At 46.5% G+C, this 27,986-nt stretch overlaps 1 protein-coding gene across 3 annotated transcripts; it reads right to left on the bottom strand.

The window, feature by feature from the left end:
* Positions 1–2,348: 2,348 nt before the first annotated feature.
* Positions 2,349–27,949, bottom strand: Acox1 (acyl-CoA oxidase 1). 3 transcript variants are annotated; one of them, XM_050140543.1, is made up of 14 exons: positions 27,807–27,949; positions 27,453–27,612; positions 15,258–15,418; positions 13,360–13,467; positions 11,452–11,571; positions 10,984–11,099; positions 9,341–9,510; positions 8,231–8,393; positions 7,632–7,822; positions 5,373–5,552; positions 5,158–5,254; positions 4,727–4,870; positions 4,310–4,516; positions 2,349–3,958 (listed from the first exon to the last, which is right to left on the bottom strand). In XM_050140543.1, exons 1-14 carry the CDS (start codon positions 27,913–27,915, stop codon positions 3,908–3,910), a joined length of 1,977 nt encoding a protein of 658 aa, XP_049996500.1. In that variant the 5' UTR covers positions 27,916–27,949; the 3' UTR covers positions 2,349–3,907. The 3 variants fall into 3 exon arrangements, with proteins under 3 accessions (XP_049996500.1, XP_049996499.1, XP_049996502.1); XM_050140542.1 differs by lacking the exon at positions 15,258–15,418 and adding an exon at positions 20,901–21,061; XM_050140545.1 differs by lacking the exon at positions 27,807–27,949 and adding an exon at positions 20,901–21,061 and having other exon boundaries at positions 27,453–27,593.
* Between the last annotated feature and the right edge of the window lie 37 nt (positions 27,950–27,986).

The raw sequence follows: 27,986 nt of genomic DNA on the forward strand, positions 1-27,986 counted from the left end.
ACCACACTAGAATCTAGGAATTTGCAACCATTAAAAAATTATTCATAAAACGCTAGTTAAAAAAAAACAAACTAAAAACAGGGTTTGTTGTATTTTTACCATTACAGACCACAGGAATGTTTTTTAAAAATTCAGTAAGCTGGGTTGGAGAGATGATTCAGAGGTTAGGAACACTGGCTGCTATCCAGAGGTCTGGATAGAGTTCAATTGGCAGCTACCACAGGGTGGCTCACAACCATCTGTAGTGAGATCTAGTGCCCTCTTCTGTACAAAGGCATACATGCAGATAGAGCACTCATGTAAATAAATACATAAATAAATTTTTAAAAGCTGCAGTAAACTTCCAGGCAGCGGTGGCACACACCTTTAATCCCAGCACTCAGGAGCAGAGGCAGGCAGATCTCTGATTCGAGGCTAGCGAGCTACCTATTCTCAAAACCCTGTCTCAAAAAGCAAGGCCAGGCGGTGGGGTGGTGGCACACTCCCTTAATCCCAGCACGTGGAAAGCAGAGGGAGGTGAATCTCTGTGAGTTCAAGGCCAGCCTGGTCTACAGCACAAGTTCCAGAACAGGCTCCAAAACTACACAGGGAAACTCTGTCTTTACATTTGCACGTGTGTTCTAGTTGTCCACATACTGCAGCATGTGTGTCTAGATGTGTGGAGGACAGAGGAAACCTTCCTAGAATCAGTTCTCTCCACAACACTAACAAAAAAATCAACCCACCTGTAGAGAGGCAGGCTGAATCAAGGCTTTTAAGGCCCTGGTGAGAGGACAAAGGATTGCTAGAAGATTGTTAGTTCTGTGTTCTCGCCCAGGGCCCGACTTGGCAAGGACTTGGCTGGGACTGAGGGCAGGGCCTTGAAGGATTAAGGTTTCAGTTTGTGGGTCCCTGACTTTTCCCTGACTGAGTTATCAGTCAGAAGACTGCTGTGTGCTTGGTCTGTGGTGTGCTCCTGGGCTCCCTTTGTTCAGGACAACTTGCTGAGCTTCCTGCTGATGTCATCCCACTGTGTGGTTCCTTTCTGCTGACTGGTTCATTTTTCTTCTGCAAACTTCCATAAGATGCTGTACATACAGACACAGACACACACACACACAACTTCTACGTGCATTGGTGTTTTGCTTGCATGTATGTCTGCGTGAGGGTGTTGGATTCTGGAGCTACACACAGCTGTGAGTTGGGTGCTGGGAATTGAACCGGGGCCCTCTGGAAGAGTAGCCAGTACTTTTAACTGCTGAGCCATCTGTCCTGCCTGATACTGGCCTAAGATACAGCTTGGGCAAAACCTCCAAACCCCAAACTTCCCCATCTATATTTTCTGGTCTCTTGGTCCTTCCTCTCAGGAACCTGTTACTGAAGAAGCTGCTGGTCCAGGTCACCAGCCAGCTGCAATGAGTCAGGAATTACCACCACCCATAGCTAACTCACTTCCTGGGGAGACAGACTTGATCTCAGAAAAAGAAGAGCAACCGGGACAGCAAGCGGTTAAACACTGAACTTAGAGAATGTTAGATGATGAATTTGTAAACTTCTAGGTAGCAATTAGAAGCTGTGCCGTGAAGGAAAGCCAGGAAGACTAACACATGGGTTTCAGGGTCAGGAAGTACTGGGTCCCAGCACTGTGGAACCACGGGGAGGCCCTTGGATGGAGCACAGCATAAACAAAGCACCTAAGCTGACCTCAAAACCAAAGTGCACTATGACGGCGAGCACTGACAGCCTGTCAGAGTCTAGAACCTTCTGGAAGACTGGTCTCTGGGCATGTCTGCTGGGGACTGTCAACTTAGTGTAATCGTGGGTGGCTCATTCCTGGACAGGGTATTCTGAAGTGGAGAGATCTTTTCTCTTTCTTCCTTTCCTTTCTTTTTAAAGTTTATTTTTATTCTATGTGTATGGGTGTTTTACCTGCATATGTATGTATGTGTGGTGTCCTCAGAGGCCAGAAGAGGGCTTTGGATCCCTGAGAACTGGAGTTGCCCATATGGAGGACTAACAAACCTCAGTAACTGCAGTTCCTGGGGATCCATCACTATCTTTTGGCCTCCAAGGGCACTGAACACATGTGTACAGGTACACTTGTAGGCCAAACGCCCTACACATTAAAAACTCTAATGCCAAGTGTCTCAGCAGCTCTGGCGGCCTGGACCTCTTCATATAAACCAGGCTGGACACGAACTCACTTTGTGTTGGGGTTGGAGGTACTTTGTAGACCATCTCTTCAGCCCTGCTAAGATCCCAGGTCTATGTAACAGGATGAGGCGGGCTGGTTCCCACAGCAGCTGCTGTCCACCGTTTATCTATGACTCAGTATTTAAATTCAGAAATAAGTCATTTAACAGCCAAGGTTCAGTCATTCAGATGTATTTATTTTCCAGAATATGAACTACTGTCAACAGACCCAAATGAAGCGACCAGTGCGCACCTTCAATCTTGAGCAGTGATCAGCTGTGCAGGGGAAAGGCTAAGGCTTGTCAATAATCTTACGCTATCAGCTCCCCTGGGACTGGTCTATGTCAGCGTCAAGACACTGCTTCCGCTCCATTTACTATGTTCTCAGTTGTTTTCATGATGCAGATGCCACAGACACAGAGCTAACAGGTTCAAAGGTTTTCTCTACTGTGATTTAAGAATAAAGAGTCCCTATTAGCCAGGCCTGGTGGCACACACCTATAGTTCCAGCTCTTGGGAGACTGAGACTTGAGTTTAAGGCCAGTCTGGGCCCTGTCTCAAAACAAAACAAAACAAACAGAAATTACCATACAAAAATGCACCCCCACACAAAAGGTGCATTCCATCTTGGAGCACAATGATTGTAGAGATGGCACTGCAGCTGAAGGGAGCAGCTGAGCACGCAGCTTACCACAAAGCCAGGTACTCAACAGCAAGAAACTAGCTGTGGCCTCTGCTCATCCTTCAACCCGCATCAGCGATTACACCTTCTGAACTAGAAACCACAGCACACGGCTGTGGCAAAGGGTCTCCTGTTATTTCTGGGTGTAAAAGGTGATTTGAATGATTTACGTGTATATGTCAAATACTTGACCACCAAGCATTTTAATGGTTTATATGACAAGATGACAAAATCTTTCAAATCTGCATAGTCCTAGGAAATTCATTTAATAAAGTCACCAAAATACAGACGTGCCACAGCCCCCAGGGCTCTCCCTGTACTCAATCGGAATAGCTATTGCCTTTAGTATGTCTTTCAGGAGAAGGCAAGCAAGAAAGGGAAAACAGTCAGCCACCATGATTAACATTCAGGCAATGGTCAAATAAGTAAAGATATGCTTAATTATGTCAGAAAGTGGGGCCCAAAGGTGAGACAGTGCAATCAGGAAAGCTGGAGCCCAGAACGGATAATCACTCCCAGTGCGCGCTATGGCTCCTAGGTGGCTGGGTGTGTTAATGTTGAAGTCTACAGGAGCTATGGTCGCACATCAGGCAGATGTGCCCCACACACCCACGTCAGGGCTTCTATTCGTTTCTCGCTCCCAACCCTTCTTAGTGTAGATCATTTAGGCTGGAAAGCCTGGAAAGTTCCACCTTATAAAACACCTTTGCTTTAAAAAACATAGATCCAGTGAATAGCAGTAAAAATGTGAAAATAACTAAGAATTTAGTAGTTAAACTCTGTTAATCACCCAAGGTCATGGCCTACTGGGATTAGCAGCAGCACAGCCATGAAGCCTTTGAGCACCTAGGAGTCTCTGTTACCGCACTGAAAACAGAGAATTTCTCATTTCTGCGCTGCGGTCTGCTAATTTCTCTTTACTTTAGGAAAAAGGCCAAGCCATCATTTCTTTATGGCTGCACAAATTTGATGAGGGTTTCACAGGGATTAGTGAATCAAGGACGAGATTTCACGTGGCTTTCTAGAGCAAATCAGACTTGTCCCCGGGAAAGCTCAGAGCTTGGACTGCAGGGGCTTCAAGTGCTTGTAGTAAGATTCGTGAACCTGCAGAGAAGCAGACGATGCCAGTTAGGAACTTCCCGTGTACATCAGCATTTTTCTTTATAACAAAAAAAAAAAACCAAACTTTTAACTGAGAACTATGTGGACCTTATACAGGCACAAATTCAAATATTTTTGTTTGTTTTGTTTTTAAGCCGAGGCTCATTATATAGCCCTGGTTGGTCTCAAACTCAGAGAGATCTGTTTGCATCTGCCTCCCCAGTGCTGGGATTAAAGGTGTGCCTCACCATGCTTGACCTTTATTTAAAAAAAAATGTGGGCTCTGTGACTGACACTGTACAGAATTAAACGAGAACTTCGGAAGTTGGAAAGATGATGTCTTGTTTGTTGTACCTCTGTTTTGTTCAGTGGGGACTTCTTGGCCCACTCAAACAAGTTCTCATACACGTTCCCGTCATAGCGGCCAAGAACAGAGCCGAGGGTCATATCCTTGAAGTCAAAGGCGTCCACCAGAGCAACAGCATTGGGGCGGATTAGGGTGAGCAACTCCAGTATCCGATTGTTAACTTGTGACATCTGAGCCCCTGTGATGATGTTCCCCTAAGGAAAAGAGTAAAACGAACGAATAAAATTGTGTACAGATTAGATACTTACACACGCAGAACTGTAAACAGACATTTACACACAGAACTGTAAATAGACATTTACACACGCAGAACTGTAAATAAACATTCTCACACAGAGAGAACGATAAAACAACTAAGTCAAATAAACAACTACAAAAAAGGCTTCTGCTTCGAAAACACCAACCTCAAGAAAATCTCCTCCTTTCTGGCTGATGCCATAGAGAGAATACAAGAAACACAGGTTCCTCAGGACAGCCTGGACGGCTTTGTCTTGGATCTTGGGGAGTTTATCTGAAAACAGCTTAACCGTCACATAGTGGCAGTGTGCCTAGAGGAAAGCAAACGTGGAGAGTGGGAATCCTTGAGAGGAGGGTGTGGTGGCTTCTGTGTCTAATTCCAACATTTGGGAGGCTGAAGCAGGAGGACTGCCATGGCTTCGTGGTCAGTTTTAGCTAATTGGTGAGTTCCAGATCAGCCTGGGTTAGTGAAAGCCTATCTGAAGAAGACGGCTACCACCGTCCAGGGCAGTAAGGAAGGGGCAAGCAGAGCACCCAGCACAGCGCCCCCGGCATGGGGAAGGGGCAGCGGAGCACAGTGAGGAGAGCTGCCACTGACCTCACTCGCCCGGACAAGGTCAACGGAAGTTAGGTTCCATGCTACTTCCTTGCTCTTCATGTGAGTCTTAAGTTTTTTTGCAGCAATTTCTATCAATCTGTTGAGCAGGAAGGAAGAGTAGAGAGCTGAGGAAGCCATCACGGCTTTCACGCCTCTGCTTGGCTCCAGCTGGAAGGCCCTACAGCCGGCCACTGACCTGAGTGAGGGGAGCTCACCTGGCTGCACGAAGCTTGTAGGCTTCAGTCAGGTTGTCCAGGCTGTTGATGTCCACCACAGCTGGCCAGACTGCCACCTGCTGTGGCTGGATGCGCTGACTGGGCAGGTCATTCAAGTAGGACTCCAGGCCACCCACCAACTTCCCCGCGTGCACCTGGTCATACATTTTCATCAAGAACCTGGAAATCACCAAAACACATGCTTTAGTGACGCTATTCAGGTGACTTCACACAGTTTGAGCATGTGCTGACTGACTTTAGATCAACTTGAAACAGGCTAGAGTCATCTGAGGAGGGAACCTCAGAAAATACCTACATAAAACAGGGCTGTAGCCTGTGGAGGAGCTATTTCCAGCCTCCTGGACACCACCCCACCAGAAAGCAGGTATTTCCATGATGACTCACAACAATAGCAGCAAGTTAGTTATGAAGTAGTGATGAGAATAATGTTTGGCGGGGTCACCACAGCATGAGGAACTATATTAAAGGATCACAGAGTCAGGAAGGCTGAGAACACTGCAGAGCACTGTCTTAATTAGTGTTTTGGGGGAGGGTCCAGCCCACTCCAAGTGCATCGTCCCTGGGCTAGTAGTCCTAGATTTCTATAAGAAAGCAGGCGGAGAGCTGGGTGTGGTGGTGCACGCCTTTAATCCCAGCACTCTGGAGGTAGAGGCAGGTGATCTCTGAGTTGGAGGCCAGCCTGGTCTACAGAGGGAGTTCCAGGACAGCCAGGGCTGCGTAGACAAACCCTGCCTGGAGAAACAACAACAACAGCAACAAACAAACAAAAAAAGGGCTGAGCAAGCCATGAGGAGCACGCCAGTAAGCAGCGCCTCTCTGTGACTTCTGCATCAGCACTGACTCCAGGATCCCGCCCTGTCTGAGTTCCTGTCCTGATGTCTTTCAATGATGAACAGCAACATGAACGTATAAATCAAACAAACCCTTTCCTCTCCAAGTTGCTTTGGTCATGGTATTTCACCTAGGACAGAAGCTGGCACTGGGTGTCCATGTTGCTTTGGGAAGGACTGTGGAAGGACTTATCGGGAGCTCAGTGGGCTGTTCTGTAGGAGCCTGGAAGACAATGCTGAGAGCGGCACAGACGATGGAGGCCTGGCCTGTGAAGTTTCCGAGGGAAGCAGAGACTACCAGGCCTTTTGTGTGTCTGGTCAGCTGGGGATGAAGAATCAGCTGTGATTAACAGGGGACCAGAACTACTACAGTAAAACTTCTGCTCTGCTAGGATGTGACTGAGAGGAGATCAGCATCACTGAGGTTAAGGCTTCGGAAGCATTTCCTCTGGGGTCAGCACACAGATGTGGTCCAGGGGCAGCAAAGGTCATAGCTCATACTGGCAGCTGAGCTTGGTTATGTGAGAGTCACCAGGTGGTGCTGGTTGTGAAGGGATGGCACTGGGTGAGGGCGGAGTCCCTGAGAGGCTAATGGTAAAGGTGCAGTCCCACTGCAGTTCGGAGCTGCCAGTGCCGTGGGAGGACCAGCAGCGCAGCAGAGTGGAGCCAGCTGGAGCCCAGAAGACAAGCTGGGCATGCTGCGGAGGGCGGCAGAGCCGAAGTGACCCAAGCCCCTTGGAGGAGCCCAGATCGTGAGGGATCCCAGTGACATAAAATTATTTATCTGCTGGGAGTTTGGTTTTGTTTTGTTCAGATTGTGATTGAGCCCTGGTTCTTCCCTCTTCGAGTAAGAAAGTATTTAGCTGGGCTGGAGAGATGGCTCAGAGGTTAAGAGCACTGGCTGCTCTTCCAGAGGTCCTGAGTTCAATTCCCAGCAACCACATGGTGGCTCACGACCATCTGTAATGAGATCTGGCGCCCTCCTCTGGTGTGCGGGCATATATCGAGGCAGAATGTTGTATACATAATAAATAAATCTTTTTAAAAAAAAGAAAATATTTAGCTTATTTTTTATTTTATAGGCATCCACAGTTGAAAGACTTTGAATTTTTAAAAGAGATTTTGGATTTTTACAGAGACTGAACTTTGAAAGTGTTTGAAACGGTGGGACTTTCAAGTTGTGATATGGTTTTATTTATGGTATTTATTAATCTGAGATCTTGGGGAAGAACCAAAAGAAGGAAAGGTTATGTCTTAAAAACCCTTCCTCCCCAGGTTGTGTCGGCCATGGAGTTTCATCCCAGCAGTAGAGACCCTAACTAGGGCAGACCACAAATATTAAGTGAGTCGTGCCGGAAGTGAAATTTCCCTGCCTGCCACAGTGGTGTCTGTGGAGACTGCTCCTCACCTGGCCGTCTGCAGCATCATGACAGTGTTCTCCCCCTCGAAGGTGCAGGCCGGGGTAAAAGTGACGTAAATATTTGGGATTCCGCTGCTGTGAGAATAGCCGTGCCCACCACAAGCCATCCGACATTCTTCAATACCAGCATTGGCCGTCCAGGTAGTAAAAGCCTTTAGCCCAGCGGTGAGGGCATGAAGCTAGGGGACAAGTACAGGTCATTAGAACCCTGGCTTAGAACCCACCTTCTAATAGGAAGACGCATCCTCCTGGAAGTACGCTGCTCACTGTCAGAATCAAGGCCTGCATGGCTACTGAGGAGGGGCAGCTACCTGCAATCTGAATTACTGATGCTTTCACACTTTTCTGAATGGCTGGACTTGGCCAAACATTCACCCCTTTCTTTAAATGCTATCAATAAACATTCTAGCTTCAGATCTGGTCTGCTTTTAATTTTGAGAAGTTCCAAGGTTATGTAATTCCTTTCAGGAAATTCCAACATACAGTTTCTACTGGATGTCTGCCGACAGGCAAACATGTAACCTAAGGGTATCTATGGAAACCCATGGGTGGGTATCAACAGGCAAATGAGAAAAGTGTGTCCATACCTCGGGCAGCTCACTCAGGTCCCCTTGGCCAATGCTCTCATTAATTCGAAGGTAGGTCTCCTTTATGTACTGTCCTACAAAGTGGAAGGCGTAGGCAGTGGCCAGCAGTGGGAAGAGTTTATACTGCTGGGTTTGAAAATCCAAAATCTGAGGTTCTGGTTCACTAAATAACAGGGAAAAAAAATTAGTAAATATTTACTTGCGTTATCCCAGGTTTCAGTCCAAGTACCCTGACGTAGCAACTGAATTCATCCTCACGCGGTCCTTCCTACATGATGGCGGCTGTCACTACTGTCATCTTACTGATGGGGACACAGATGAGGAAGTCTGTCTGAGGCCACACTGCTCAAAAGGGCAATTCTTTGGCTCTATAAGGTCATATTTTCTCCCCCCCACCTGGTTGTTTGAGATAGAGTCTCTGCATGTCGTCCTGGCTGTCCTGGAACTCACTCTGTAGACCAGGCTGGCCTTGAACTGACACAGATCACCTTCCTCTGCCTTCCTGGGCTGGGATTAGAGGTGTGCGCCAAGGTGCCCAGCAATACTCCTTCCCTCTCTGCGGCACTGCTGTGGAGTCTCCTCACTGCCTCAGTGTTTCCGAGAGGCAACTACATCTCATAGCTACACAGACACCCACACTGGTCAGCTCACAGGAAGAGGACGCCACAGAAGGCCAGCCCACCACAAGGCTCAACATACTGTATTCTGACCACAAGCCTGGAGATGACACAGTATATAAGTTAAACATTTTAAGAGTTAAGAATTGACAAAGGTCCTGGTGTTGAATATGGTCAAGATAACCTTGTGTATGTGTATCAAACTGTCAGATAACAATAAACTTTTTTTAAATTAACAGTTTTATAGGTTTTTTTGTTTTTAATTTTTAAAGAGAGAAGCAGGTGCCTGCCTGCCCTCAATCCCTCCCCACCATGCATGCTGGGTAGGGGCCAGGCCCTTGGGAGGCCTAGCACATGTGAGCCCTGGCTTAACACCGAGCACCATAGCTGGTCCAGGGTGTAAAGGCAGAGGAAGAGGTTATTCTGATCCATCCTCTTAAGCACAGGGTCAAAGCAAGCCATCAAAAGAGCCCATCTCGGGCCCCACCCTCACCCTGGCTTGATTTCAGACTGGTGCCTCACAGCGCTGTATCGGATGGCAATGGTGCACGCCTTGGACAGACACTGAGCTGCATTGCCTACGAGGAAAGACCGCACAAACACCATGGTTCCATACGTCAGCTTGTTACTCAAGGGTTTCACATATGTGCCGTCAGGCTTCACCTGGGAAAACAAAACAGGTCTGAGCATCTTTCTGTGAGGCCAAGAGACCATGAACCGATTTTCCAAGTGTGTCCTGGATCAGCAGGGGACCTGGCTTCAGCAGGACCTGGCAACTGGGCTGAAATACTAAATTTTGCTCCCTACTCGGACCTTTTGAACCAGAGATTTTGGGAGCAAGGGCTTGATTTTAAGATATGGGCTTGGGGAAGCCGGGCAGTGGTGGCGCACAGCTTTAATCCCAGCACTTGGGAGGCAGAGGCAGGCGGATCTCTGTGAGTTCGAGACCAGCCTGGTCTACAAGAGCTAGTGCTCCAAAACCAGAGAAACCCTGTCTTGAAAAACCAAGATATGGGCTTGGGGGCTGGAGAGATGGCTCAGAGGTTAAGAGCACTGGCTGCTTTTCCAGAGGTCCTGAGTTCAATTCCCAGCAACCACATGGTGGCTCACAACCATCTGTAATGAGATTTGGTGCCTTCTTCTGGTGTGTAGGCAAACACTGTATACATAATAAATAAATCTTAAAAAAACAAAACAAAAAACCCAAAAAACCAGCATGGGCTTACCTAGGCCATAGTGGGGCACTCCTCTAAACCCAACATTCAGGAAGAAGAAGCAGGTGATCAGGTGATCTGTGTGAGTTCAAGGCCAGCCTGGTCTACAGAGCAAGTTTCAGGACAGCCAAGACTATACAGAGAAACTCTTTCTTGAAATAAAACAAAAAAGACGTGGGCTTGCTGATGTGGGAGTGTCATATATCAATCTGTTGATTTCATTGGCTGAGCAATAAAGAAACTGCTTGGCTAGCCCTCATAGGTTAAAGCATAGATGGGAGGAGAAAACAGAATAGGATGCTGGGCGGAAGAGGAAGTGAGGTCAGACTCTGCTCTGCTCCCGGAGACTCAACAGCTCTGCTCTCTGGAGCAGAGACATCATGGATGGAGGCTAGAATCTTCCCGGTAAGCGCACCTTGGGGTGCTTACACAGATTATTAGAAATGGGCTAGTCCAGGTGCGAGAATTAGCCTGTAAGGGTTAGAGTTCATGGGCCAAGCAGTTCTTAAATGAATACAGTTTGTGTGTTGTTATTTCGGGCATGAGCTAGCCAAGCCCGTTCATATTTCAACAGCTTGCCAGGCAGTTCAACCTGACCTTGACCTCAGTTCCTCTGTCTCTCACGTGCACTTCATTCTTGGCTCACAATCTGAGTTCTATTGGCCTTCCAGGTGATTCTAAGCTGCTTAAGGGCTTGAGGCCTACAGGCTCACTAACGAGGTGGTACTTTTCACACCATCCTCAACACTCCTAAGTCACTTCAGAATAAAAGGAGTTCAGAAGGAAAAGCATGTCACTTCTGCAACCAACATTTAGAGGCTGAGGCAGGAGGATTGCTGTGAGCCTTAGCCTAGCTAGTCTGGGATACATAGAGAAAACCTGACAATGACAAACCAAAACCAAATAAAATAAATAAATATACCTGGGCATATTTCATCAGCATGTTCTCTCTAGGGATGCGGTAATTGTCCATCTTCAGGTAGCCGTTATCCATCTCTTCATAACCAAATTTGGGGCCAATATCCCCAACAGTAATACCTACCACAGACAATAGGAAACACGTGAGATATTTATGCTTTTGGATTCCTTGCCTCCCTATGTTCCATTCAATTGTGCCTTACACTTTTTGCAGTTTATTTTATTTTATGTGTGTGGGTATTTTCTATGCATGTCTGTCCATGCACCCTTGCATGCCTGGTGCCTCAGGAGGCCAGAAGAGGATGTTAGATTCCCTGCAACTGGAATTAGAGCTGGTTGTGGGCCACCATAAAAGTGCCAGAACTGAACCCTGGTCTTTTGGAAGATCAGTCAGTGTTCACAACTGCTAAGTCATCTCTTCAGCTCTGTGTAATTTTAATGTTTACCTTGTCATCAGATGAACAATCCTCACCTGGCAAGGGCTTGTGAGTCCCGATTTCACGGATAGGGACAATAAAGGCATGTAGTCCATAGCACTCCCCTTGAGTGATGAGCTGAGCAAGAACGATGGCATGATTGGAAGTCTTCCCAACTGCAGCATCAACAACAATAAGTCAATGTGCTGCTCCTGCTTTTCATTTCCCTATCTCATGAACTCTGCTATGTGCTAGATGCTGGGATCACATGTGTGCACCAGCACGCTCGGGTTCGCTCTTGTATTTCCACTGATTACACTGCTCTGGGGAGGCAGCTCATGCAGGCAGTACACCGTGCATGCGGAGGTCAGAGGAAAACTTGTGGGAACTGTTCTCTCCTTCCACCATACGGGTTCCAGGGATTGAACTCAAGTCACTGGGTCAGCACGTGTGCCCTTCCCTGCTGAGCCATCTCACTGGCCCTGTTCTTGCATTTCTAAACGGTGGGAACAGGAAAGTGTGTAAAAGTGAGTCCTTTCCCATGCCAACCTCAATCAGAGCTTCTGGACAAAGCTTATAGTTTTGTTCTTTTTTTTATTTCAGCAGATAAATCCCACATTAAAAAAAAGGTTTTCAGTTATTTTAACATTTACTATTTGTGTGTGCATATATCAGCATGAAGGAGGCAGGCACACACGTGACACAGTGCACGTGGTAGTCGGAGGACAACTTGAAGGATGTCAGTTCTTTCCTTCCACTGTACGATTTATGGGGCTCAAATGCAGGTTTGCAGGCTTGTACCAAGCGTGCCTTTACCTGCTGAGCCAGCTCTCTGGTGCAATACAGGCTTTCGGTTCTGGGAGCTGCCCCAGGTCTTTAGCTCTTCGACTCCTGGGACACCTTCGTTCTCTTTAATAAACTGCCTCATTTCTATCACACAACAACACTCTAGTCAGGTGTGGAATTCCAACACTGCAGAAGCAGAAGCAGATTTCTCTGAGTTCTGGGCTAGCCAGGGCTACAGAGAGAAACCCTGGCTCAAAGAACTTAAAAAAAAAAAAAAGGCAGAGGCTATTCTGAAATACTTAGAGTATCTGAGACCAGCCTTGCTCCCCCAAACAAAAACAAACAAAGACAGAATGCAAATAACAAAATCTACCAACTACTGTTACACCTGAAATACACATCCCAAGGCCAGAACTCAGAGTGAAAGAAACACTAAATATGAATTTTATATAAAAGCTATTTACAATAAAAATCTGAAAGTAACTCAAATTTTTGACAGAAATAACAAATAGGGAAGCTATGCTGGACAGTGGTGGCACACATCTTGAACCCCAGCACTCAGGAGGTAGAAGCAGGAGGATCTCTGTGAGTTCAAAGCCAGGCCTGGTCTACAAAGTGACTTCCAGGATAGCCAAGGCTATTACACAGAAAAACCTGTCTCAAAAAGCCAAAAAAAAAAAAAAAAAAAAAAAAAAAAAAAAAAAAAAAAAAAAAAAAAAAAAAAAAAAAAAAAAAAAGAAATTAAAAAAAAGGAAAACTTTATTTTATTTTTGAGACAAGTTCTCACTATGTAGGTCTGACTGGCCTGGAACTTACTCTATAGAACAGATGGGCTCTGGACTCATGCCTCTGCCTGAGATTAAAGGGGTTACTACCATACCTGGCCAGAAATTTTATTTTAATGATGAATATGGGAGCTATGATACACAGGGCTATTTAGAGGGAAAATTAAGCCATAAGACAGTCATTACTGTTGTGCTTTCGCCATATACAAACACGCAACAAGGACCACAAGAGAATGTAAAACATCTCATAATAATTTAAGACCTTAACTATTTTTTTTACTTCACAATTATATTCTAAAATCTACATTCTAAATACAATCTCATAATAAGTCCTCAAAATGTTCAACAACAACAAAACATTCAACAAATGTTAAAAAAAAAAAATTAACTTACGCCCCCCAGGCCACCACTTAATAGAAGTCACAGTAGGGCTGTTGAGAATGAACTCTTGGGTTTTGGGGTCGTATGTGGCAGTGGTCTCCAGGCCTCGAAGATGAGTTCCTAAGGAAAGAGAGCACACAACCTCAGATACAGCAGACAGGAGAGACCAACAAAGCCAGACAGAGTCAAGATTCCCTGGCAAACTGAAAGGTCCAGGCCTCTGAGAAAGCCCAGACCAGCAATGTGCCTGTGACAAGCTGCGAGCGATGGGCACAGCGCAAGGCTAATCCTCTACTGGGCTGCACACACGAGTGTGGGGACATTCCACTTCCCAGTGCGGTTCAGCGGGTGTGTCATATTTATCGAGACTAATAGAAAAAAAATGTAAGGGTAGCTACTGTTCTATGTAACAGAGATGTCCACTCTCCTTTAAACCTAGTTCTTTTACATTTTTAAAAAGTTACCTTTACTCTGTGTGCACTGTGCCGTGTGTTGGTCACATGAGCCACAGCACACGATCTGTGGAAGTCAGTTTTCTCCTACTCAGTGGGTCCTGGGGATTGAACTTGGGTCGCCAGGCTTGGCAGCACATACGTTTACCACTGAACCGCACTGCCAGCCTGGGCCCCATTTCTAAGTTTCAACTCTAGTGAACTATTTACCGCTGTACTTCTGAGGACGGTAAGGCGACGTGTGACAGAAGCAGACTTCGGCTAGAACTTCTGTACATTCCGAACTTACTGTAAAATGGTCACTAAAATGGAAGCTAGAACTTGAAAACATTTATTCATTATGAAAAATGACTTCCTATAACTCTCCTACAGGTCCAACAATGCCTGGGTTCGCTCTGTGCCTCTCTAGGGCCAGGCTCCACCCAGTGCTCACTGCTCATGAGAGCAAGGAAGCGCGTGCTCCAGTCTCACGTGCTGCTGGAGACGATGGACACTTCCACTCTGAATTCCGGCTGTACACATCTCAATTCTCTGAAAAGCATTATAGGAAAATGTAAGAGAACTACATTGAAACGAACGCTGAAGACTTCTTTCTAACAAACTACTCTGAGGCTTCAATGAACACTTCACTTTGACATATCTAGAAATTTCACACTGAGCAACAGAAATGGACTGTTTGTGAGCAACAGCCTTCAAAGCTCAAGTCAAGAAACCAGGCACGGAGTAATCTCCTTTGCCAAAGGAACCTGGTGACACCTCAGACAGGGCAGTGAGGACAACATGTTCTCTCACGACAGCTGAACTCTGCTGGGCCCTACCTGGTGTCTTGGGAGGAGCCCATCAAACACTGCTCACAGTAAGAGATGGCTGTATGGAGTATACACTTTTTCTGAGCCTCCAAACGGGGGCAATCTGAGATGCCAACTCAGAACATGAGAGAAACTACCACCTCCAGCCCCACCTGGTTTAGAAAGACAGGCGAGGCAGCAAGAGTGTGCAAACAGAGTTTGATGTCACTGGCCTGGAAGGATGGCTTAATTTTCCTAACCTCTGGTCAAACCATCCTCAGCACTTCAAGGTACAAGTAACTTCAAGGCATACATGCTGCATGTTCTGACTATAGAAAGCTGCACATCCCCTACAGGAGATCAAAGGGCACTTAAACGTTAAGGTTTATGGGTTCAGAGTCTACACATTCAGATTCTACAGACTGTGTGGGAAGTAGGCCTAACTGGTCATTCCTGATCTTCTGAAGGACAGTCAGAACGAATTAGCAACCACAGTGATAAAATAACTTCATTTCCACTGCCAGACCCTATCCTGAAGCCGGACTCAGCAAAGGCTCACAGAAACAGCCAGCAGCATCCTGCCGAGCCGTCAATAGCTCATGGCGGGTGCGCTGTACAGGTCTAGTTGGCAGGGCCCACCCACCCAGAAGGTAGACTAAACACACTGTACCATGACCCATCTCTGTCTGGGCATAAGTGCCCATGATCTCCAAATTCCAGGCTGGCATGAAGAAACGCTCTTGCTGCTCTGCGGTGGCCTGGTGAAGCAAGGTGGGCAGGAACATGCCCAAGTGAAGGTCCAAAGGCTCAGGTCGCCCTCGGTGTACAAAGCTTCGAAGAAATACCAAGGACGGACAATTGAGGGAAGCATCAGCAGGGTGTGAATCAGTGATGTGAACAGACAGAGCAGGGAGGGAGAAAAAAACTGTGAGTACGAATCAACCACGTGCACATCATCAAGGAGGGGAGCACTGCCCTTTTCTGTGCTCTCTGTGACTCTCAACAGTGTTTGTTCACCCTGAAGCGGGCGGGTGTGCAGCAGGACGGCTATGGAGACCCAGGCCCGTGTAGCACAAACAATGTGCAAAGGCAGGACTTCAGGCTCGCAATTAAATAAAAGGAAATGAGAATTTTGGGGAGAATTAAAGGGGAACAGGAGTCCCTGGGTGGGGCAGAAATAGAAAAATAGGGCAGTTCTCTTGGGGCTAAAATGAATCCAGGCTAAGTTCTCCTGGATGCAGTTTTAGTGAAGTGTCTAGACTGGGATCCTTTCTGTCTGTTCAGAAAGCATCTAGGACAGACCCAGTCTTTATGTGACTTCTCATTATGCCGTGTGGATCTCTGGGTGCAAACGAACACAGAAACTGACAGTGCTCTCCCTCCCAACAATTCCAGCAATTGAAGACAAATGATCCCTAGTCGGGACCATTATAATTGCAAATCACGCGTTTGTGCATAACAGGGCCTGTGCTCCACGACGATGTTATTTAATTATCTTATTTAGAGATGAGCCTTCCAACCTCTAGGCTTCCAATTTGTTCCCTCTAAGCTGGGGCGGGCAAGGCTGATGTGCTCACCAGGAGCTCACCAGGACCTCTCCAAGGCTAACCATCCAAAAGACACAGAGAAAAGAAATTCCCACTTTATAAACAAAGATGGATGGCCAAGTGCCACATCTGCATCAAATGATGGTGGCGAGCTAAACGTTCAAAGTGTGACATGTGCTGAGAACGTCTAAAACCCAGAGCTGCCCTTAGAATCATCAAAACAGAAATCCTAAAAGATTGACCACTGGTGGAGGAGGTGAAAGGGCAGTGGGGACTCTTGGTGCTACTTTTGCAACTCCCTATGAATTTGTAATCATTTTGAAATTAGAAAAAATATTGGCATTGATTCATGGAGCGAGCTGTGATGGTGCACATCTGTAATTCAAGCACATAGGAGGTTAATGCAGGATTCAAGTTCAAGGCCAGTTTAAGCCACACAAGGAGAAAGCCAAACCACATTAACCAAATCAAACCAAACTGCACTCGTGAGATGCCTTTCTTATTCATGAAGTCTTCCGGCTTTTAAAAAGCCAGCACTGGGAGTGGGGTATAGCTCAGTGGTAAACAGCTTGCTCTGGGTTTGTTCTATCACAGACAAAAACCAAACCATTCTCAATCCCACATACCTAAACCTAGAACTCATACAGGAGGCCCTGGATTTAAATGAGGGGGTAGCTCCAAGCTGCGGGAGTTCATGCTTAGTATACTTAGACCCTGGTTTAATCCCTGGTGCTCTCTTCCCCAAAAAACTAGTATCCAGTGAGAAAAAGAAACACATGCCAGGCCCTAGGCAGTAACTTGCACCTCAGGCTAGCAGCAGCCCACTTTCTGCTTTCAGGAGAGCTGCTCTGTGGTAAGACTGCTGGTGAAGGAGCAGCCTGGAAGCGGCCCCTCCAGACCTAGGGGAGGTTTGTGTCTGTGTGATGTGCTACAGTAAGGATGTGTTATCAAACACGATGAGGACGGCAGGGCAACCGCTCCAAGAGTTTCTGGGGGAAATGTCCTTGTAGCTAACACAGGTATTGTCACACATGGAGATTTAGGACTGCACAAGGAGAAAGGGAGGTTTCTCTACTTGAAGTTAGTTATGCATGACAATGATATACAGATTATATTTATATAGTTATCAAAAATTGTAAGGCATAGTACTTTTGGCAAAGTGTTAGTTCTTTTAATGCTGCTGTTTGGAAAGGTCTCCTCAGCTCTCCTTCTGCAGGCTAAAGCTGGAAAGGCTGGCAGCCAACAGCAGGGAGATGATCTGAGTGAGCTGCTCTGGGGCTGGGAGTACAGAGTCAGCAGTGGGGTGGCCGGCCCAGCATGCGTGAAGTCAGTTCCATCTAAAGAAAAACCAGGCCGGGCGATGCACACCTATAATTCCATCAGACACAGGCAGATCCCCACAAGTTTGAGGCTAGCCTGGTCTACACAAGCCCATCTCCCACAAACACACTCCTCCACAAGATCTGACTGACAGGAAAGAATTAACTAGTTTCTGCCTGAGAGATCCAGACAAGGAGAGCACTTCCCAAGGAAATAAAGAGCTCTGCTAGAACCTAACTCAAACTCCTGCCATACTTTCTGCAACCTGACAAACTGAAATCAGAATTCCGAAGTTAGCAGCTAGTGGTGGCAGCTGAGTCGGCCAATGCTGAAGGTGAGGGAGGAGGACCACATGTCTGAGGCCAGCCTGGGTTATACCGCTGTGAGGCATGGCAGGGCTTGTCTGTAATCCCTACGCTGCAGGGGCAGGGGAAAAAGGAATGATGACAATTGCAGGCCAAGCCAGTAAGGACCCTGTCTCAAAACAAAAGAGAAAGCAAAGGAGGGGCTGGAGAGATGGAGAGCGCTTGTTGCTTTCCCCTAAGGCCTGAGTTCAGGTCTCAGTACCTATGTAGGATTAGGATGACTCACATCCTAATTGTGATTCCAGCTACAGGGGATGTCCTATGCTCTCCTGACCTCTGTGGACACACACACAAATAAAAATTAATTTTTTTTTTTTTGAGACAAGGTCTCACTGTGTAGCCCTGACCAGCTGAGAACTTACTATATAAAACCAGGCTGGTCTCACACTCAGAGATTTACCTGGCTAAAAATAAACCCAACAACAACAAATATACCTTTTTGGTGAAAGGAAAAAGAAAAATGTAAGCAAGAATACCAAATGCATAACTCTATATTTTGTTTTGGGGGTTTGGTACAGGAAATTGAGCCCAGGGCCTTGCACACACTGGGCAAATACCCAACCTCTGAGCTCCATGCCCAGCCTCCAGACACAGAGAAGCACACCTGTATAGTACATTCTGGAAATAACTTCATGCTATTACAAAACTCAACAAGAAGCGACAAAGAACCAACAGGAAACAGCCGCTATCTGAGGGCACGGAAATGCAGGAAATGTCTGAGGGTCGCTCTCACGTCAGCAGTGGTCACCATGAGCTACGTGGGCCACGTCACAATTACACCTTAGAGCAGTTGATAACTCAGTTGTCAACCCACCAGAGGAATTACTCTCGGATGGGGCAACCCGTCAGCAAGGCTTGTGAACCACTGACTCGGGAAGCTGCTGCTTTTACCTGTGATTTCATGTGTGCAGCAACAGCTACGATAGCTCCCCATTTCCACCATTTTCATGTGATGTGCACATGTAATCCCATGATTACATCTCAGTCTTATGGGCACACACATTTGTGGATGGTCAGGAGGATGACTTCTCTCTGCACTGTGTTCTCCACATTTCGGTGACAAACTTAGAGGCCTGTTCTCTGTCATTAAATGCCTTACTGACAGAACAAGTTGGCCAGATGTGCGTCCTCTGGACAGATCACAAATGGAACTTTGACAGATCCTACTTATGAAATTGCAGGTGCCTGGCCTTGTTACAGTCCTTCAAGAGATCAACAGTACCTATGATGCCCTAAGCTTCCTTCACTGGCACCTCCCTGCTCTGACTGAAAATAGCAATTAACACTCTGAGCCAGTTTTTGATGCAAGGTTTTAGATTCAGTAGACTAACTGTGTTTAGGTCCTAGGATTCAGGAGATAAGAAAGGCTGTTAACTGACTCTGTCCAGATATTATTAATCACACTTAAGTCCACGTATTCTTTGCCTCTTCCTTAGATCTCTCATTGGTAGTCTCTTCCCTTTGTGAGAGATAGCTGGGACCTCCTCACAGCTGCAGCTGGGGTTGCCTGCAAACTAGCAGGTAAGTTCTGCTCCGCATCTCCAAAGAGTGCCTGTGTCCCTGAGAATTTTCCTTGCAGCCTTTTTATTACTAACGAGTTGCTAATGAATGGAGGAATACATGCCTGGGGTTCTAGGGTTCAGAGATAAAACTAAGGATGCAGAAGAAATAAGACCGAAAGAATGTAGAATGTAGAGAAGAATGATAGAATTGGGACAGGAAGTTAGAGCTAAGAAATTAGAGACAATACAGACAAGGGAATTTGAACTAAAGAAGAAATAAGGAAAGTGACCCTCAGACACTGTGACATAACTGTAGAATTCTCTCACTCCTTCCTCCCCGGATTCTGGGAGGTTTTTCTCTGAGGAATCCTGGGTAGGGGCTGAGACTCTCCCTCTCTAAGAGAGATCAATCACAGGAGAGATTTGCATCTACTCTGAGAAGGACCCGTTGAGCACACAGAAGAAATGCTTAACACACGAGGCAGGAATGGAGAATTACTTGGCAGGCACAATACTGTGAGACATATATATTTAACCCCAGCTCTCCCTTACTGCAGAGCTGGGGTTAAACTGGGAGACGCCTGTGTGCTGCTCAGCAAGCACTGTTCTTGCTGGAATACAGAGCCAGATTCCAGCAGCAAAGCAGGACTGCAGTGGCACCAGTGACAGAGGGCTCATCTAACATGCACGAAGACCGGGCTCTGTTCCGCACCAAAGCAAAAAGATACAGACAGAAAATGGTTGAGAAAAATACAGTAACCCAAAACCAAGAAGGAAGTCTCGTGGGAAGCCACAGGGTTCAGGCAGCTGGGAAGAACTAAGACTAGCAGGGGGACAGAGGCGGAGCAGCAATGCAGGCGTGCATGACTCACAAAACCAAATCTGTTATCTACCAAGTTTTGAGGGGAGAAAGGAACCTTTCCAGCGAGAGGGATCTGCCAGTGCTGTCTCCAGGGCAGAGCTAACGTGACACAGGCAGCACAAGAAGCGGTCCCTGGAAGATGGCACGTTCTTCAACTGCTCATCTGCTTTGTGACCTAAAGAAACGTGTGGCCAGGACGGCTGAGGTGAGGCTGGTTTCCACACTGTTCCTTTAGCTCCTGAGCCCTGTAGAGTACCTTCCTCAGCCCAGGCCTGGGCCTTCCCAAGAAGCTCCCAGATCCACAGAACAGGTCTATGGAGATTTCCTAGGGAAGTCACACTCTAGAGCATCATTCTTCCGACTCTCCTCTAGACACTGCTGGGCGCCAGCCCTCTGGAGAACTTCCGACAGGCTCCTTCATATTACACACACCAACTCAACCAGGTGCTCTGATGTGCTCAAATGCCACCTCTCCAAGCTGCTCAGTAACTGTTAACAGTGCATATCCGTGACAGTGACAACAGCTTTAAGAAGTGACACTGAAGGATGTTCATAGGCCAGAGCCCTGGGGAGATAAACTCAGAAAAGGGAAACTGGGTTTTGATGCAACAATTTAAAAATAAAGTCCCAAACACATAGCTACAGAGAAGGAAGAAAAAAAATCAGATTTTTGAACTCATGAGGTGGTCGCTCCAGGACCACCAGATGTGGACTAACCGTGGCCCATCTCCGTCTGGGCGTAGGTACCAATTATCTGGAGATCTTGGGACGGACGCATCCATTTCTCTTGCTGAGCAGTGGTGCCCTGATTCAGCAAGGTAGGAATAAACATGGAGTAATTGAGGCCCACAGGTTCCACAAAATTGACCAAATGTAGTCTACAGGAGAGAAAAGAAAAGCATCTCAGCCTCACGCAGGACACTGCACCCACACTCACTCTCGTTAGCCTGTCATTAGCGTGTGCCATGACGAGGAAGGAGGCACGTGGAAGTCAGAGGCAACAACTGCTCTCCTTTCATCTTCGGGTTCCGGAAATCAAACCCCATTTGTCAAGCTTGGCAGCAAGTGTCCTGAACCATCTTGCCAGCCCCACAACCAAACAAAATATCTTGGCCCTGAGGATGAAGAGTAGAAAATTGAGGACCCCCATTTATTAAACTAAATGCAGCCTCCACCGTTTTCTGTGTAAAAAGCCAAGCACAGGCTCTTAGGGAGCAGCTCTTCTCTGCACCCCAGGGCAGAGTCCTCCTGTCTTCCTCTGGTGCAGGATGGGCCAGCTCCTCAGCCAGCTCAGCTTGTTCCATCGCTGAGCTGCAGCCTGAAGTCTTCAGAATTCTTGTCTCATTTTTAAAAAAAGAAGTCCTGTATAAATTATACACTTAGTCTGAAACAATGGGCTTGGCTGTCACCTCTGTTCTGACTGTATGGGTGCTTTAGTGTGGATATGGGTGCTGTGTGCGTACTGCGGCCTTCCTTTCTGGGTTAACTTGCTTTGAGGATCAAAAGGAACTCCACAGACATTATTATAGGCCTGCTAGCGAAACTCCTGAAAATAATTTATTTTAATGTTTTGTTTCTCTTCTCTCACTGCATAACCCTGGCTGACCTAGAATTTGCCATGGGGCACAGCGTAGTCTCAACTCCTGGGATCTTCACCCATTAGGCCCAGGCTGGGACTGCAGGCATCTGCCACCACACCAGGCATCAGGAACAGTACAACAGCCTCTGCCTGGACGACCTAAGCACACGGCCTGATGAATAAGTACGTATCACAGGGCAGGACCGTGGATCTCTGAAGGTCTCCAGGACATCTCGTGGAAGTGATTTAAAAATTGCCCCCAACGGCCAGTGAACATCGCTTCAGATTAAGGGAACTGCATGTGGCCCTGAAATCCAGTCCGCAATCACCTCCACGTCAAACAGAACCTAGAAAACACAAACTGAGCGCACCAGTCAGGGCTGTGCCTGCCATGGACTTCCTAGGGGTCTGCTCTGCATTTCGGCCAGGTGTGCACCCCAAGAACTTAAAGTACAAAGGCTCTGTCACTTAAGTGACTCTGATGTCTTCTCAGGGGTGACTGGAAGAGGTGTCACCCAGGAGACACTGAGCTTCCCAAGGAGCAGAGCATGGGCTACAGGAGGAAAGGAAGACCGTCACTCCAGAGGGGCTGGCACCTTAAAAGCAGCAACAGCAGCAAACACAGTAACTGCCTACTGCTTCATTCCCGCAATAACACTGCACAACCAGCTAGACTCTTCCGCTTCCCATCAGTCACAGCCACTCTGAGACACTTTCCACATGGACGCTCTTGGGACTGACACTGCCAATCAACCCAAACGAGCCAATGTGATGACAGAGTCTGGCAGAGGGAGTGACTTCTGTGTCCTCCATCCTGGGGAATGTTAATGGGTGTTGCTCAGTGAGCGTTTGCTCCGAGGTCAATGGTTTCAGTTGTGTGGTCAGGGCACAGAGATCCCTTTCCAGCTGAGTCTAGCATGGAAAAGGCACTACACTCACTGCCCAGCAAAACGAGTAAAACATTGTTTGGGTATGCTAGGACCAAAGGTCCAAATGACCATAACTGACTAGCCAACGTAAGTACACAGATGATGATAAAGCCCCAAATAATGAATGCCTCTGTCTCTAATTTCTGTAACGTCATATTCATTAACTATTATTTTAAACTGAGTGAAGCTGGTGTGGCACATGCCTGTTACCTCAGAGAAACAGAAGGCTATGGCAGGAGGACCTTAAGTTTGAAGATGCTACGAAGTAGAACAGATGGGAAGCTGGAGGGGATACGAACAGAAAAGGGAACTAAAAGCCTGGAGACAGACAAATGCCTAAGTCACCCTCCAGGGAAGACTGGCATGACATCCCAGCAGGCCTTCTGAGTCTCACTAAAACCATCGCTATCACACACTTCCCATTTCCACGAGTGCGTGTGCGCGCGCATGTACGGAAAAAGGAAACACAGGAATTTCTGAGAAATAAGGTGTAAGTGGGGAGCCAAAAATGGTGACTATGTAACACACCCACATTTCCACAAGGGAACTAAAAAGGCTGAGCGCCTTAGTGAACACTCTGAAAACTGGGAGATGAAGTTATAAAGATATTAACAGAGGAAGCTTTAGGAAATGAGAGGAGCTGGGTGTGACAGCACTATCCTATGAGCCAAGCACTCAGAAGGCAGAGCCTGCAGATTGCTCAGAGAGCAAAGACAGCACAGTCTGCACAGTGAGTTCCAGGCTAGCCAGGTCTACAGTGAGACCCTGCCATTACGGAGGAGGGGACAAGTAGGACACAAACGCCAATGTTTCCTTAATGAAAATTTCTGTCGTTTCCCCCTTGCCCAGACCACCTAAAATATAACTGAAGAACAAAGTCTGTAGCTGGAGATTTTGCACACCTGAGAATCCAAACACTTAGAACTGAGGCGGGGGTCGGGGCGTGGAGAGAGGGAAGGTCTGGGCTACAAAGGAAGACCCTATCCTGATCAGAACACAACAAAACAAGGAATAAAAAATCTGAAAAACTGTACTTTAGTGATGTTTAATCCCCCTGCAGGTGCTTGTCAAGAAATCAGACTTCAGTAATGAATTCAGAGGGACCGGGGACAGAGCCTAGGACCTCAGACACAACCAAGTGTTCTATCATCAAAGCTCTACACCTTAACCAGCTCCAAGGAGTCAGCTTTAAAAACCCCAACTGTCACTCTTAAGAACATTTTTTTTTTTCAAACGATGTAGTCAAAAGCACTCAACAAGCTGAGGCCAGAAGTCTTCCAAAAGTCTCAGCGTGGGCTACAGGGTAAGACCCTGTCTCTAGGGCAGGGAGACAAAAGGGGTCTCAGTGGTTAAAAGCACTGGCTGCTCTTTTGGAGGAACTGGGTTCGATTCCCCGCACCCGCATGGCACAACTCACAACCATCTGTAACTCCAGTTGCAGATCCCATACTGCTTTTGGTCTCCTCAGGAACCAGGTAGGCAATTAGTATATAGACAATTAGTGTACAGACATACATGTATGCAGAACATCCACACATACTATTTCTTTAAAATATCAACTTTGTAAAGTAACAATACAGTCTTTAAAAAAAAAAGAAAAAGAAAAAAAAGAAAGAAGTCCCAAACAAGACATAAAAGAGACCATTTTAAGAATAAATAGCTGAGTGGTGGTGGTGCATGCCTTTAACCCCATGGTTCAGGAGGCAGAGGCTTTGAGCTCAAGGTCATCCTGGTCTACAGAGTAAGTTCCAGGACAGCCAGGGCTGTTACACAAAGAAATTGTCTTGAAAAACAAACAAACAAACAAAAAAAAAAACAAGAAAAAAGAAAAAGTAATAAATACATAACAAAGAGACCAATAAACGCCCTGAATCCTCAGAAATCCCTCTGCTTTGTTAATTCTAGACTCCTCCCACGTTTTGTTTATCTGATGTATTTTACAATACATGGTAAGTTTTGGGTTCCTTCCTAAATTTTTATTACCAGATGAAACAGACTTGCAACCTGGTCCGCATGAAGGCAAAATAAGCCATCTACAAAAGTGATATGGAACCAGGCAAAATGGAATAATGCTAAGTTCTTCTTAATGGCACATAAAATCCTGCCGTGAGTTCCAGTCAGAACTCAAGATACAGGAGCGATTACACACTCACAGACGCCTGACTCCAGGCACTGCCAAGACCAGCTTCCAGCCTCCTCCGCTACCTTGTACTGATCTCCTTGTCACAGGGCACTGAAACTTATCGCTGCTATTTCATTTGAAAAGGAGACATGGCCCGCAGGAAGGACTCTGCTCTAGGCCTCTGTGACCTCATTCTTGTCTGGCTGCACACTGCACTCCAACACAGGTTATGAAACATGTTGAATCACCCATTGACAGAACAAACAAGCAACGCTTCTCTTTTATGTTGCTTTGAGAAGGTATAAAATCTCAGCAATTTTCAAGTTTGTAGATCCAACATAGTCCACTTTCTAACTCTTTCCTAGGATTTACTGTGCTCCAAAATCCCACAAATTACAAAATTTACAAACAAAAATGATTATTTGCAAGTTGGTGAGTGTTCTCATTTGGGCCACCAAGCTAAACACAAGAGTTTAAATGTAGCTCAGACCGTCCTCAAACTGGACTGGCACACAAGGTGACCTTGATCTGCCTCCACCTCCTACGGGTAGGATTAAAGGCACAGGCACTTGTCACCGTGCAATATACCAGTTATTTCTGATTAGTACGATTGACTGGAGGTGTGAGGAAGTCTTTAAGGGGCAAGCAAATCACTTCACCGTCACAGTAATGACCAAATCAAGTCAGGAGCACTGGCTGCACTGTACCCGCAGCACGAAGGAAGGAGGAAGGGCAGGACTTGCAATCATTTACATCAGTTCTTAAAAACATAGTCTTAATAAAATTTAATCTCTTTAAGACAGGCAGGGTGGCTCATACCTGCAACCCCAGCACTTAGGAAACTGAGGCAGGAGGAGTACTGAGTTGGAGGTCAGTTTGTACTACATAGTGAGTTTCAGGCCAACCTATCCTCAAAACCAAACTTTCTATTGTTGCTCAGGCACTGTAGATTTAACATAGGGCCTGGAGCATACCAGGTAAAAGTGAGCTATACTTCTGGTCCAAATTTTTCTTTCTTCTTCTTTTTAATTAAGTTATTTACGTACAAGAACGTTCTGTTTGCAAGTACACCTGCAGGCCAGAAGAGGGGTCCCATTATAGCAGCTGTGAGCCACCATGTGGTTGCTGGGACCTCTAGAAAAGCAACCAGTAGTTTTAACCTCTGAGTCCTCTTTCCAGCTCCCTTCATTTCATTTTTATTTATTTATTTGGTAATGCTAGGGACTGAACTAGGTAATTGTGCATGCTAAGCACCTAGGCAAGGGCTCTACTGTTGTGGTAATCTCCAGCTTCCCAATTTTACTTTTATTGATGAGAACACTGGAGTTCCTGTACAATGTAAAAACCCAGAAATAAAAGATAAGTGTCAGAGATGGCACAAAATGTGTGCCCGTTAAGGCTATGGGAGAAAAGAGTCTCTATGAATAGCTGAAAAGCAAAGTGTAACAGAGCGAGAGAAAAGGACCCGCTCCCCAGCAACAGGACTACGGCAGGATTATGCTCAGGACGTAATGGAGGCTTCACTACATTCCACGATGCTGGGTTCTTAGAATGGGGTTTAGAATCAGATTCATTCTGAGACCTGACATGTTGTTCACCCTCTCTCACATTTCCCATTACTTTATACCTGAGGTATTCCAAAATATTTAAATATCTGGTCTTGCAACTACAATGTTTCTCAGAAAATCAGTAGGCCTTTCTTCCCTCGCCTTCAGTGCTGACGATCAAACCCTGGGCCTGTGACTACCTGGCAACCTGTGTCCACTGAGCCACACCCGGCACAGGCAGCTCTCTCACAAAGTGCAAGCTCACTCTGCATTAAATACCTGTAACTGGGATGTTTGAAACAAAATAATTTTTATTACTATTTATTTGTCTTGTCTTTTTTTTTTTTCTGAGATAGGGTTTCTCTGTAGTCTGGAACTAGCTCTGTAGTCCAGGCTGGCCTCGAACTCTGAGATCAGCCTGCCTCTGCCTCTTGAGAGCTGGAATTAAAGATGTGAACCACCATCACCCTGGCTCAAAAGAATTTTTTAAATTACATTTTAAATTTAATTCTACTGTGTGGAGGAGGGTACACAAAGGCCACCTCTAGTAAATAGGTCAGAGGACAATCTGTGATTCTTTAATGTGGGTCCTGGGGATTGAACTCAGATCATTAGGCTGGGTGGCAAGCTCTTCTACCCGCTGAGTAACCCCTTCAACCCTTAAACTTTTAAAAAAAAGAGAAACAAAATTGAGCATATCCATTCATATTAGCACTTTACAAATATCCCACTGAAAGACTTAGATGCAAAAGTAATATTATTTTGGGCTGCAGAGATGGCTCAGAGGTTAAGAGCACTGACTTTACTTCTAGGGGTCCTGAGTTCAATTCCCAGCAACCACATGGTGGCTCACAACCATCTGTAATGAGATCTGGTGCCCTCTTCTGGAGTGTAGGCACACAGGCAGCCAGAACACTGTATACATAATAAATAAATAAATCTTTAACACAAAAAAGTAATATTATTTTTCACACATAAAACTGAATCATGAAACGTTCAATTTGAGCCTTCAAACACCATTTAAGATTAAAAAGGCCTCCCCAAACTGCAGCTGTAGTATGGACTTGCACGACGGTGTTAACGGGCACCTACTTTTTAAACCACATGATCTCTTCAGGATCTGAGATGCCATATTCCCTCATCTTCTTCACCATGGTGGCACTCTTCTTAACAGCCACCTCGTAGCGCTGGCTGCGAGTGAGGAAGTTATAGTCTTCATGCAGGAAGTCCGGGTCGTTCAGAATCAAGTTCTCTGCAAGGGAGTTAAATGACATCAAGAGAAACAGCATTCACCCTCCCGGAATCCCGGCAGATTAGAACGGAGGGCTGTCCCCTCCTAAGTAGGGAGTCCCGGCTTCCCCTAAACTCCAGGGACCCCAAATTCTCATCCATGGGGGTCTTCCGTCTGGTTCTGGAGAGGAGGGAGGCCTGACGCTCCGGCCTCACCGATTTCTCGGCGGCGCCGGGTGTTCTCCGCACTGCCATCCAGGATGTTCGTGATCAGCTCGGGGTTGAAGGTGGCGGCGGCCCGCTCCTTGCGCAGGTCGGGGTTCATGGTGGCGGCCAGGTTGGTGGCTGAGGAGGTGGAGACAGAAGTGACAGACGCCAAAACGACGACGTCGCAGA

Source organism: Alexandromys fortis, unplaced genomic scaffold, assembly GCF_014885135.2.
Source record: "Alexandromys fortis isolate MF-2015 unplaced genomic scaffold, M_Fortis_MF-2015_v1.1 scaffold_39, whole genome shotgun sequence".
Lineage (NCBI taxonomy): Eukaryota > Metazoa > Chordata > Mammalia > Rodentia > Cricetidae > Alexandromys > Alexandromys fortis.